Below are 12,000 nucleotides of genomic sequence, written 5' to 3'. Positions count from 1 at the left end.
ATGTGATGCTCTGAAATACGTGCAGCACCACCAATCACACTGAACGCTGGCAGCTCTGATAAGGATTGTTTTCTCCACAGAATTCCCTCAACAACACTTTTGTGCAGAATTTCATTCGCTTACAGGCCAATATTGATGTCAATGAGATGAAACAGACTCTCCAGGGGTTGTGTGAGTAGACCGTGTAATTCAAATTTCTTCTTCATTTGCTATTGCTTAATTTTTCTTTATGGGAAATAATGTCTGAGATCACCGCAGGGAACAAAAAAAAAAGACTTGGATCCCCTCAAGAAAATGTACAAAATGGCAAATATTCATGTTATGTTATGGCTTTTCCTTTCAGTCTCTTTAGTGTCAGTCTGTGATATAACCCTCAACCCTGCTGACCTCGTCCTCCAGGGCAAGGGGCACTTCTCCTCATATTGGAAGCAACTGTTAAACGCTCAACGGTGCAGATCTAGCAGAATGCCAAGCAAGCAGGGAATTGAGCAATTTTTACCATGGTTCTGGCAGTCTCAGTCAGCTGGCGCAATGGCCCGAGAAGGTTTGAAAGGGGATGTGCATGCTCACTTCCTTCCCTTGCTGTTCCCAGCCAACGTGTCTGCCCAGCTGCAGAAGAACAGCAACGTGCTGAAGCAGATGACCACTCTCTCGCAGCTGATGCTCAACCTCTCCTCCTGTGTCAGCTTCGACCGCTTCCAGGCCCTCAACTCCACCGCCGAGCTGAACAGCCTGGCCCTGGACCTCACCCAGACACGCGACCACTATGCCAGTGAGCACTCCATCGGCATGCCGTACAAATCCTGCAGATAGCCACCAGCAGGGAAACGAGACAGTATCTATCCATCTGCCAATTCTGTGGTTCAACTGAACCTGTGCTGCACTTCACCTTAACCATGTTATCTACTGGAAAACCTCAATGCAGAAAAGACATAAATGGCCGTACCTCTCAGCACCTAATTGCTGAGCAGAGAATCCACAAATCTTTGAGCTCCCAGCTGTAAAGTTAGATGAAGAAGCGATGAAGTGTCTGGCTTAAATACGCTTTGAGACAGACAGCTTGGAAGAAAGAAACAAAAAAGGCACCATTTATGTTCAAAGAGTGATATGATCCTGCCGGAGTCATGTTGATGAGCTGACCCAAGCAGCACTGGGCAGGATAAGGTTGTAGGTTAGTTGGCCAGAGCTCCCTAGGTCCTTACTGGCTTTCAGTGCAACCAGTGTTGGATGTGCCTTGACTCCCATTGGCGAAGAATCTCCTTTTGTTGTGACTGTGCCTGTAGCACGTGACAAGATGATTGACTTGATAGGTGGGCAGGTCAAAGGAGGTCTCTGCACCTCCTTCTTCGTCCTTATGTGTGTACAGGGGTCACCACTGTGAACTGAGACATAGAGACACAGCCTCCAATTGCAAGGTGTTTGTACAGTAGTAGATTAGCAAACTTTGGGTTACCTTGACGCTTACTGGGAATAAGATGCTTTTTTAACAGTTAGAATTTATCGAAATCAAAGTGTATTGTGTTTCAAATACTTTTCCAAACTTACTTTCTGGTCATTTGATGATATTGAAACGTGCAGAGAATATGCTTACGAGATAAGTTTGGTAGCATTTTGTTGCCCGGTGAAGGAGAATAAGGAGTTATTACTCTCCCCAGCCCCCTTCTGTGTGGGCTTCTACCTTGTCATGGTGAGCAGCCCAGGGGGCGCTGTGGCCTGGGCCTGTAACTGCAAAAGAGTGAAAGAAGATTCACATGATCTGGGCGAGGATGAAAGCCCGCCACCCTGTCAGATGTTCTGCTAACACACCGAGCCAGTGTGCGTGTGCTGATCAAACTCTGCCCACGATCTAGGCGTCGTCTTCAAGCTCCAGAAGAATCCTGGGCGGCGGAAGCGCTCGTTGGACACTGGCCTGCCCTTGCCCCCGCTGGTGGCCTACACCATCCGCATGAGCATCGAGAACACCATGAGGACAGACCGCACGCGCGACCTCCTGTGGGCGCGCGACTCCTACATCTCTCCCACCAGGAACCAGCGCCACACCCGCGGCTTTGTCTTCCTGCAGGAGAGCATCGACCGCGCCATCATGGAGCTGCAGACCGGCAGGAGCGTGGAGGAGCCCGCAGTGCAACTGCAGCCATTCCCCTACCCCTGTTACAACAAGGACGAGTAAGACTTCCTTTCCAGGGACGAGGACTCCTTCATATTTGCTTTTACAAGTGAACCCTGATGTCTAATGTTGGGTGGGAGAGGTGTTATTGGGGCCAGTAGAGGGTGCTCTTCCTTCAGTCTCAGTGGGCCCTAATGCCCAAGTATAGTAATGGGGACACTATATTGTAAAAAAGCACCATCCTTTGGATGAGACATTAAACCAAGGTCCTCTCAGTGGACGTTAAAAATTCCTAGGACGTTTCTCGAAGAAGTTCCTCCTGGCCTATACCAATCAGGGCCTCCTAATAATCTCCATCTCTTAATTGGCTTCATCACTCTGTCCTCCTCCCCACTGAGAGCTGGTGTGTGGTGAGCGTACTGGCGCACTCTGGCTGCCGTCGCATCGTCCAGGTGGGGCTGCACACTGGTGGTGGTGGAGGGGATCCCCATTACCTGTAAAACGCTTTAAGTGGAGTGTCCAGAGAAGCGCTATAGAAGTGTAAGGAATTATTATGATTAATGTTTCATGGCGGAGTTCAGATGTGACAGTTTTCAGTTGTGCCTGATGTTTAGCCGAGGTTGCCTCACATCTTGCTGACTTCTGCCCGCTAAAAGACGTCTCTCCTCCTCTGCAGCTACCTCCAAAGCATCTCGTACGCTTTCCCGCTCGTCCTCATGATCGCCTGGGTGCTCTTCGTCGCCAACTTCGTTAAGAAGCTCGTCCACGAGCGGGAGCTGCGGCTCCACGAGGTGGGACTTGCCCGTCGTTCGTTATCTGAGACCCCCAGTTACCACTGCAGGCCCACTAGAAACTCCCAGCTCATCCTAATGCTGGGGTGGGGCACGGCCCTCTTGCACAGGCCATGAGTGATGATGAACGCAGTTGCACGAGGAAGGGGCTGCCTGTACCTGCGCGCCTGCCCTGGAACTGACCTGCTGGAAAAGTCCAAGCTGGACACACTGTCATGTACAGTATGTGGTATAACGGAAGCTGCTGGCAGCTGCAGTCAATTACGATCTGTCTACATTTAATTGTGAAGGGGCCGCCTGTGATGCATCTGTTCTCATGGCTTAAACCGTTAGCATGCTATTACTTTGGCACAATTATTATAAATTGTGCCTGCCAGGATTAGAGGAATTAATAAAGCTTTCCCAGGGGTTGAAACATGCACAGAAATTGGACTTCAGAAACAATGTCTGCATAAACAATGTATGAATAAAATAGTATGTTTTATCTGGAAAGTTACTCTGAAAATCCCCGAACACGGAATTGATCCCAGCTCTTCCTTTGCGCAGTACATGAAGATGATGGGGGTGAACCCTGCCAGCCACTTCTTCGCCTGGTTCCTGGAGGGTGCAGCCTTCCTCCTGATCACCATCATCTTCCTCACCATCATCCTCAAGGCTGGTGGAATCCTACCCAGCAGTGACGGCTTCATCCTCTTCCTGTACCTGTGTGACTATGGCCTGTCCATCCTGGCCATCAGCTTCCTGGTCAGCTCGTTCTTCGACCAGACCAACATTGCTGGGCTGAGTGGCAGCCTCATCTATGTCATCTTCTTCTTCCCTTTCATCGTGGTGATGACATTAGAGCAGAACCTCAGCTTCTCCACGAAGACCCTGCTGGTGAGTCCAGGTTTAGCTTCCTTACTTCAGTGGTCAAGCTTCCTGCTTTTATAATGGCACAACACCGCAGAGACCTTCAGCTGCTTTTCCCCATTTACTGTACCAACACATGACATAAAGGCTGGAAATTTAATCAGATCAATTCTAGAAGAAGACCTGACAGCCTTCCCTTGAGATCAGAAGTGGATTTTATTTTATAAAGTTTGTATTAAATATGTTTTAGGGTTAGTGCTCAGACATGTGAAGCTCACCCCAATCCTTCCCTTTTCAGTGTGTTGTAGCTTGTCAAACTTCAGAACATTCAGCCTCACGGCCTTTTCTGGAACTGGAACCGTTAGGTGCAGTTCTGCACTTCCAATAACCATGTAGTTACATTTCATGACTTCAAGGCAAAGGCTCTCTTTGAGAAAAGGATTTGACTATATACAGCAAATGGCTAAAATAAGAGCTGCTGAACACGGCCTATTGGCTCATCTGATTATTTTATCCCGCAGGGCCTGTTTTCACCAACCTGCTTCAGCTACGCCAGTCAATACATTGCTCGCTATGAGGAGCAAGGAGTAGGTAGGTACCATTTTTGTAACGTTTTACTGCAAGCTGCATGCAGGGATGATTAGCACCAGTAATGTATCATCAGCGAGTCAGAGGGCCCACTACGAACAAAGAGCTGCTTCTGCAGTCACTGGCATGCCAGTGGGGGGTGTTGTGAATACTGCTGGTTTCTGCAAGCAGTCACAGTCCGCTGCATCCAGGCCCTCATTGCCAGACTCTTGTTTTCCCTCTTTTAGGGCTCCAGTGGAATAACTCTTACACCTCCCCTCTGTCGGGGGACACATCGTCCTTCGGCTGGATGTGCTGGCTGCTGTTGATCGACTCCCTGCTGTACTTCATCATGGGCTGGTACATCCGTATCGTCTTTCCAGGTATACACACGTCTCTGGGACACTCCTTCTGTGGAATTCTCACCACACCTTCACCATCTCTTTAGTTTCTTGGAGTTGTAGTGATCAAATGTTAGTTTTTCTGAATAGAGGACACGAAAGACGTATTTTGAATTTGCATGTTTTTCTTCAGAACTTGGCTCTGGTGTAAGTGCTTACCCAAGTATCTGTGTTTGAAACTGTCTGCCCTACGATGAACGGGTGTCCCATCCGGGGTGTATCCTGCCTAGCACCTGCTGCTTGCCGAGATAGGCTCTGGCTCTCCCATGACTCTGAATTGGAGACAGTGATTGGACATTGGTCAAATAGCATAGGAAATATCCTTCAGCTTGGATGGTTCGGAAGCATGTTTTTTGTGTGACAACCCTAGTGCAGTATAGAGATGCTAGTAAGAGTTTATTACTTAGAGTCATCGTAAAAATTAAGCCTTTTTATGAATTATGTTTGATGAAATATGAAATTGTGTTCTTTATTTGAACATGCACATCATAGACCAGAATATGGGATGCCTTTGTTTACTTTAACTTATGCTTGAGAAAGCAGGATATAGCAGAAAAGCACACAGCGCTCTCTGCCTGCTGCGTGGCAGGTTTTCTGAACTGCTGTGGGAATGGTGTGAAATATCCATCGCCTACAGTACTGTTGTATAAAACAGCCTCTCATTTGACTCCCAGTACAGCAGCTTTGGGAGGCCCACTAGTCCACGTAATGATCATCTTTCTCCTCTGCCAGGCAAATACGGCATCGCAGCCCCCTGGTATTTTCCACTGCTGCCGTCCTTCTGGGCAGATCGCTGTGGGTGCGGGAGGCGCTCTCCCACGCAGGGGCGTGGCCTGTTTTTCGCCAACGTCATGCGGCAGAACCAGGGCATTTCCCCCAAGGACAAAGGTACTGCTGCTGCTGTACCTGTCCGCCCTGGCACGCCCAGTCCTCAGAGACACCCCCGACGTTTCTGTTTGTCTGGAATGCTTTCACTTCCTGTGGATCTTCAGGATGCCTATTACTTAATTTCCCAATTATTCACTACCTAAATGTAGACAGGTGCAGGGTTTTGCATGCAGGTAGCAATCGCATCAACTATAAATACAAACAATATACAATATAATGTACAATATATAAAAAGGCTACTTATGAAAAATATAAAAGTCTTTATGTTGACTCCTGATTCACAACTTTTAGACAATGTGGGGAAGCAATATAAACTGTAAACCTTTTTTATATATATATACATAAAAATATTGAATTTAAATGCAGCATTAAGTGTATAAAGCATTAGAAAGGTGTTATTTAGAATATTGCATACAATTCCCATCACCTTGCTGCAGCAAGATATTGCTACTGTGGAATGAGTCCAGACAAGAACAGACAGACACACTCCAAGGCTTAATGCCATGCCCTACACTGACAGTCTGCAGTGTGTGTGAAACCAAGAACAGTAGGCATTTCTGCACCAAAGGGAGTGTGGAAAACTACCCAGCCCAGCTGTAGAAGCCCATACCCTGACTTTTTTCAGGGAACAGCTGGATGAGATTCTTGGTTAAATTATGTACTAACTACTGTATTAGCTTAATGGCCTCTTCTCATACAGTATATAATGGTTCTTATATTGCTATTTCCTAAATTGGATGAATTGAACTCTTTGCTCTAGTGCTCAGAGTGTTATCTAGGTGCAGCACATACACATGAAGGCAAGAGCATTGCTTACCTCAGGAGCTGACAGGAGATTGTGCATGGCCAAAGCTCAACTAGCTGAATCATTTAAGTTGTTTGAGAAGATGAAGTACAACACAAAAACACCAGGAGAACAAAGGCAGGCCCCAGGGAGGAACTTGATACCCTGTCCCTATTCTGCTGTCTTTTCTGTGTCCCTGCCGGCCATGTCTTCTCCTCTCTCTGCACTTGCGTGACTTGAGTCTCTCGCTGCAGACGGGGACGTGTACGTCTCGGAGGCGGAGTCCGAGTTTGCGGGGCTGCCTGTGGGCGTGGCACTGCACGGCCTGACCAAGACATACGGGAGCCGAACTGCCATCCGGAACCTCAACCTGCAGTTCTACGAAGGCCAGGTCACCGCGCTTCTGGGACACAACGGAGCAGGGAAGACCACCACCATGTGAGACAGCTGCCCTCTTCTCCCCCAGTCACTAGCCTTTTCAGATGTTAGTGTACTTAACAACCTGCTCATATACAACATAAGAATTGTTCTAAACGTATTTATCCTGAGCGCTGGCTGAACCGCTGTCCGGTCTCATGTCTGTTGATCATCTGTTGGGTGTCTCTGCACGCAGGTCCCTCCTGACTGGACTGTTCGGTCCCTCTTCGGGCTCGATCGTTGTGTACGGCAAAGACATGCAGACCTACATCAAAGAAGTGCGGAGGGATCTGGGAGTGTGCATGCAGTATGATGTTCACTTTGACCACCTCACCGCCAAGGAGCACCTCCTACTGTACGGCAGCATCAAGGCCCCTCACTGGAGCAAAGCGGAACTGTACCAGCAAGTGAAAAAGTGAGTCTCCCCTGACCTGGGCAATGAAATGGAATTTGCTTTTTTTAAATCATTTTTCTCCACTGCAAACATGCTCTGTTGCAGATAAGGTCCAGTTGAAATTCTAGACCTGTTTTAAGCCCTGTTATAAATGTACGTCTTTGGAATTTACAAATCCCTTTCGGAAAATGAGGATCGGATTTTGAAGAGGCAAAGAGTTTGTTTTCTAATCCATGTATCCATTTCTAACACACTGATAAAGTGTATTTGAACACGACCGTAGTGAGCTTAATGGCTCGACGTTTCCCAACATCCAAAGACAGCATTTGTGTAAAGTGTGTGATCGTCTGAATTTGTACACGTTGTATACACATGTACACAAGTGAGAAAATGGTCAAATCTTGGGGAAAAAAGCCAAAAAAGGGGTGAGTGGAGCCCCCTGCTGGACAGCAGACTTCAGCGCTGCTCAATGTCTCTTCAGGACGCTGCAGGAGACGGGGATGTACGCTCACCGGCACAAGCGCGTGGGCACGCTGTCGGGTGGCATGAAGAGGAAGCTGTCCATCTCCATTGCCTTCATCGGGGGCTCGCGACTGGTGGTCCTGGATGAGCCCACGAGTGGAGTGGACCCTTGCTCTCGACGTAGCATCTGGGACATCGTCATTCAGAACAAGACAGGTGGGAGAGGGAGAGGGAAAGAAGAATCTATATGTCGTACAGGGATTCTATTATTTAAGCCCTTTCTTGAGTCATACTGCGCATTACTCCCATCTTGATGGGATGCTGGTCAGTCCCAGGGCAATTCCAGATGGGTAGACTGGAGTAATCTGAGTTTAGTCCCAGTGGAGACCTGAGCCCATTCTGGAGAATTATACATCACCTCTCTCTGCTGCTCAAGTTCATTCCTGCACCCCCAGTTACTGGGGAAGCCTTCCATGCTCTAGCATCAGGTACTGGTTCTGACTGAGATCCCAGTATTAGATTACAGACTTGGGAGTCATTTTTCATTCCTGCTTTCATCGAAAATAAATGCAAAAACGCAATGTACAGTTTTGCACTAGATGTGTTTTCATCTTTTTTTTAGTTGTCTAACATTAAGAGGTTATGTTTCTTCCTTTCTCAAAACGTGTTAGAAAACGCTGCACTGAAATCGCTCCTGGTCCTTCAACAAACCTTACCACAAATATATACTTTTAGAAAATGGAGAATAAGAATAGTTCGTGCCACTGAGAGAGACAAACCAAGAGCAAAAACACCGTTGAACGATTTCTACTCCATATAAAGCAGCAGGGTGGGCAGCTGGTCTTCAGTTTGTGCAGGCCGAGCCTTTGACAAGCGGGGTCTAACCCGTTGTGTGTCTGTCTGTGTGGTCAGAACGCACCATCATCCTGTCCACACACCACCTGGACGAGGCCGAGGTGCTGAGCGACCGCATTGCCTTCCTGGAGCGAGGGAGCCTGAAATGCTGTGGCTCCCCGTTCTTCCTGAAGGACAAGCTGGGGCAGGGCTACAGCCTCACCCTGACCAAGAAGGTGACACTCTCCTCTTCAGCCCCTTTCATTCCTCCGGCTCTCTGCTCCCTCCCTCTCAGTCTGCCCTCCCTGTCTGTCCCTTGCCGCCCTTTCATTTGCACATCCCCTGTTCTCTGGGTGCCCACCTGGCAGGGTGGACATTTCTCAAGGTCTCCCCTGGCTTCCAGAGCTGTTCCCTCCATCCCTGATGCCTTGGCAGGGATGCCAGGAGTCACTACGCAGTTCAGTGAAGGTTTGAAAACAGGTTTACTTTGTAACAGAGAGGGCCCCAAGAGATCACACCGTAAGAGTGCTTTTCTGAATGACACACCAATGTTCACAAGCACCTTGTGTATTCTGAAACCTACCCTTACTCTGATTGGCATTTCAAAGATGAGCTGGAGAAGAAGCCATGGCAGTGAATGGAGAAGCACATCTACTGAAGTTGACCTTTTGATCCTTCATTCAGATTTCCATATATGTGAGACAGGGGTGGGCCTTACTCTGCCGAGCTGTCAGGTTATTTCATGAATGCGGCGGTTGTTTGCACAGCACACCCCGAAATGACAGAAACCTACACCCCCTATCTCAACAGGCGGAGACCCCAGGCTCGGACGCAGGGTTTAACAGTGAGGAAGTGAGCGCCTTCATCAAGTCCCACCTCCCGGAAGCTTGGCTGAAGGAGGGGGAGGTGGGCGATGTGGTTTATTCCCTGCCTCCCTTCAGCTCTCAAAATGCCGAGGACTACCGGTCCCTGCTGACGAGTCTGGACAAGAACCTGGACACCCTCCAGCTGGGCTGCTACGGTATCTCTGACACCACACTGGAGGAGGTGGGTACTTTCAGACCCCCCACCCACACACTCTGAACACTCATTCAGCCTTCAGGACACACAGTTTCAAAACAGAGGGTAACATCCAGTAAAGGAAATACAGGGGCATATCCAGAGTTTTTAAATCAGTTATTTAAAAGCACACATGTCCACCATCTACATGCTTAAAAGTTCATTTAACCTCTGTGTGGTGAGGATGAGTGGGATAAATAATTGCCTTCTGTGCCAGTGGGATGTCCTCAAGGTGGCGCTATGCGTGTGTGTGTTTCGGCAGGTCTTCCTGCAGCTGACGGGCGATGAGGAAGAGGAGAGCCGGGCCTGGTCGCGGACCAAACGGGTGATAGACCTGGCAGCTGAGAGTGATGGGATGCCAGAAGAGACTACATCCAGCAGCTACACCGTCAGCGACAAAGAGGGTGTGTGTTCGCGACATACTGGTCACAAAACGACCAGAAGAACCCTGCCACACACACAGATATCCTTTTCATTTTCCGTACCTGAAGCAACTATGTAAACTATAGAGTCTCACACCTTTGTTGTAATCCATGATAAAGTTAACACACAGAAACCCAAGTTCTTTTGACAGTTCTTTTAGCATCGGTGTAAAAGCTGCAAAATTATTTTAAGCACCTTAAGAAAGCTCCACAGTCGAAACAATGTGTTTCATTTCTTCTCTTTTCAGCATAGAATGAACATTTGCTTGTTCCTTTGCATGCAGACACAGCTGCCTACTTGAAGTACTTCAAAATTATTTTAATGCTGTTATGAAGTGTTTGGCATTTCTGTCTCTTTACATACTATTAAATCAGTTTCCTGCTAGTTTTCTTCTTCTACCTGATGAATATGTAATGTGGAAGGCAGCATAGCACTTGCTGAAAAAAACATTTTTACCAGGAATGAGGATGAAAGGATGAATGGCTTTTGCACTGGGCAGTTCCCAGCTTTACATCTATTTCTCTTTTTGATGCCCCTCCCCCAGCACTCACAGGCTCCGCCTCTGTGGAAGGGCTGGCTCTGATTGGCCAGTGTGTGCTAGCTATGCTGATAAAGCGGCTACACCACTCGCGCCGGAACTGGAAGGGACTCGTTTCTCAAATCCTGCTGCCCGTCCTGTTCGTCATTGCTGCCATGGGCCTGGGTACCATCAAGAGCAACCTGCAGGACTTCCCTGAGCTGAGGCTCTCCCCAGCACTGTACCCTGATGGCCAACAATATGCATTTTTCAGGTCAGACGCCCTGCAGCATTTTCAGAATCCACACCACCACTCTTTAGTATTAGGAAATAGCTGCACAGTCTTCATCCGTAACCTGATGTTATCCGCTCAACAGCAACGACAACCCCAGCTCCAGTCCCCTGGTCAACACCATGATGTCATTCCCTGGAATAGACAACGTGTGCCTCGAGAACCCGGCCAGTCAGTATGTATCCCGCTGTTCCCTCTTAACTATTGCTCTGCCATACCCGGCATGCTTCTAGGATTTATTGAAACAGTGTAAATCCATAACACATACATTTGGTTTCAATGTGTTCTACTGTGTTTGCTGTGATTTCTCCATCAGATACTGTTTGAAAGACAGCCAGTTGGGTGAGTGGACCAGAAGTGGAAACATGTCCCTTCCTAATGGGATCTGTGAATGCACCAGCACTGTACAGGTGAGAGGCCCACTACTCGGTGTAAACACTGCTCAGTGGCAGCGCCCACTGAACCCAGTACTGTATGTCACTGGTAATTTTTTAAAGTTAGTTTTGAGGGCGCTTTGCAGGAAATATAGAAGTTGACAGATGAAGAGCTGAAGATCCGCTGTGCTGGACCTGCTGGAGATTTCTTTACTCAAGATGTCTTCCCTGTGTGACTTTCATATCGTCAGAGCTTGCTGGAATAAAACTGGATCTGGATTAAAAATGATCGCACATCTGTTTGGGCTTTGAGAAGAATGCATGGTCCAGATGACATGGAAGAGGCGTTTTATGAGTCTGCTGAGCTTGCTAGAACTGTCCCGATATTTCTCCAGGGGTTTTGTTCCACACGGGAGGAAACAGAAGTGTGGGAGAGAAGTCTACCAACAGAGAGCAGGCAGTAACATTTCAGTTTAGGGATCTGTAAGAAGCCATTAGAATCTCTGCACAACAGTTTCGTACAGTAACAGCGCTATTAAGGTTAAAGGACCTTTTGAAATAAAAAAGTTGCAATTTCCTTCTTAAATATCACATTTTCATCACTTCAGCAGAGTGTGCAATACCCAGTTCAAACCCCTTTACATAACTTATTAACAATATAATCTTATATAAAGTATATATCTTATATACAGCTATATACTGTATATACTGTAGTAGTTCAGGTGGGTAGCTGCGTCAGCATGCGTAGGCTGCAAAGGAACAAGTAATAGGTTTATTCCATGCTGAAAAAAAAGGAGAAAGAAAACACAACATTTCTCCAAGGCCGAAACGTTGTGTTTTC

The 12,000-nt window shown here is 47.6% G+C and overlaps 1 protein-coding gene across 3 annotated transcripts in view; it reads left to right on the top strand.

Annotated features, from left to right (window-relative positions):
* abca12 (ATP binding cassette subfamily A member 12) overlaps positions 1–12,000 on the top strand; it is an 89,180-nt gene that overhangs the window by 56,578 nt on the left and 20,602 nt on the right. For all 3 annotated transcript variants that reach the window (XM_088605789.1, XM_088605788.1, XM_088605787.1), the window contains exons 41-57: positions 81–171; positions 593–772; positions 1,851–2,166; positions 2,784–2,898; positions 3,445–3,774; positions 4,269–4,338; positions 4,563–4,697; positions 5,448–5,603; positions 6,642–6,825; positions 7,001–7,219; positions 7,680–7,876; positions 8,573–8,730; positions 9,305–9,541; positions 9,816–9,957; positions 10,521–10,767; positions 10,871–10,960; positions 11,102–11,195. In XM_088605789.1, coding sequence (XP_088461915.1) covers positions 81–171; positions 593–772; positions 1,851–2,166; positions 2,784–2,898; positions 3,445–3,774; positions 4,269–4,338; positions 4,563–4,697; positions 5,448–5,603; positions 6,642–6,825; positions 7,001–7,219; positions 7,680–7,876; positions 8,573–8,730; positions 9,305–9,541; positions 9,816–9,957; positions 10,521–10,767; positions 10,871–10,960; positions 11,102–11,195 — 2,961 coding nt within the window. The remainder of the gene's footprint in view (positions 1–80; positions 172–592; positions 773–1,850; positions 2,167–2,783; positions 2,899–3,444; positions 3,775–4,268; positions 4,339–4,562; positions 4,698–5,447; positions 5,604–6,641; positions 6,826–7,000; positions 7,220–7,679; positions 7,877–8,572; positions 8,731–9,304; positions 9,542–9,815; positions 9,958–10,520; positions 10,768–10,870; positions 10,961–11,101; positions 11,196–12,000) is intronic.

Source organism: Lepisosteus platostomus, chromosome 14 (genome assembly GCF_059453375.1).
Source record: "Lepisosteus platostomus isolate fLepPlt1 chromosome 14, fLepPlt1.hap1, whole genome shotgun sequence".
Taxonomy (NCBI): domain Eukaryota; kingdom Metazoa; phylum Chordata; class Actinopteri; order Semionotiformes; family Lepisosteidae; genus Lepisosteus; species Lepisosteus platostomus.
The sequence above is the reverse complement of the archived record's forward strand: the minus strand, read 5'-3'. Positions and strand labels throughout refer to the sequence as shown.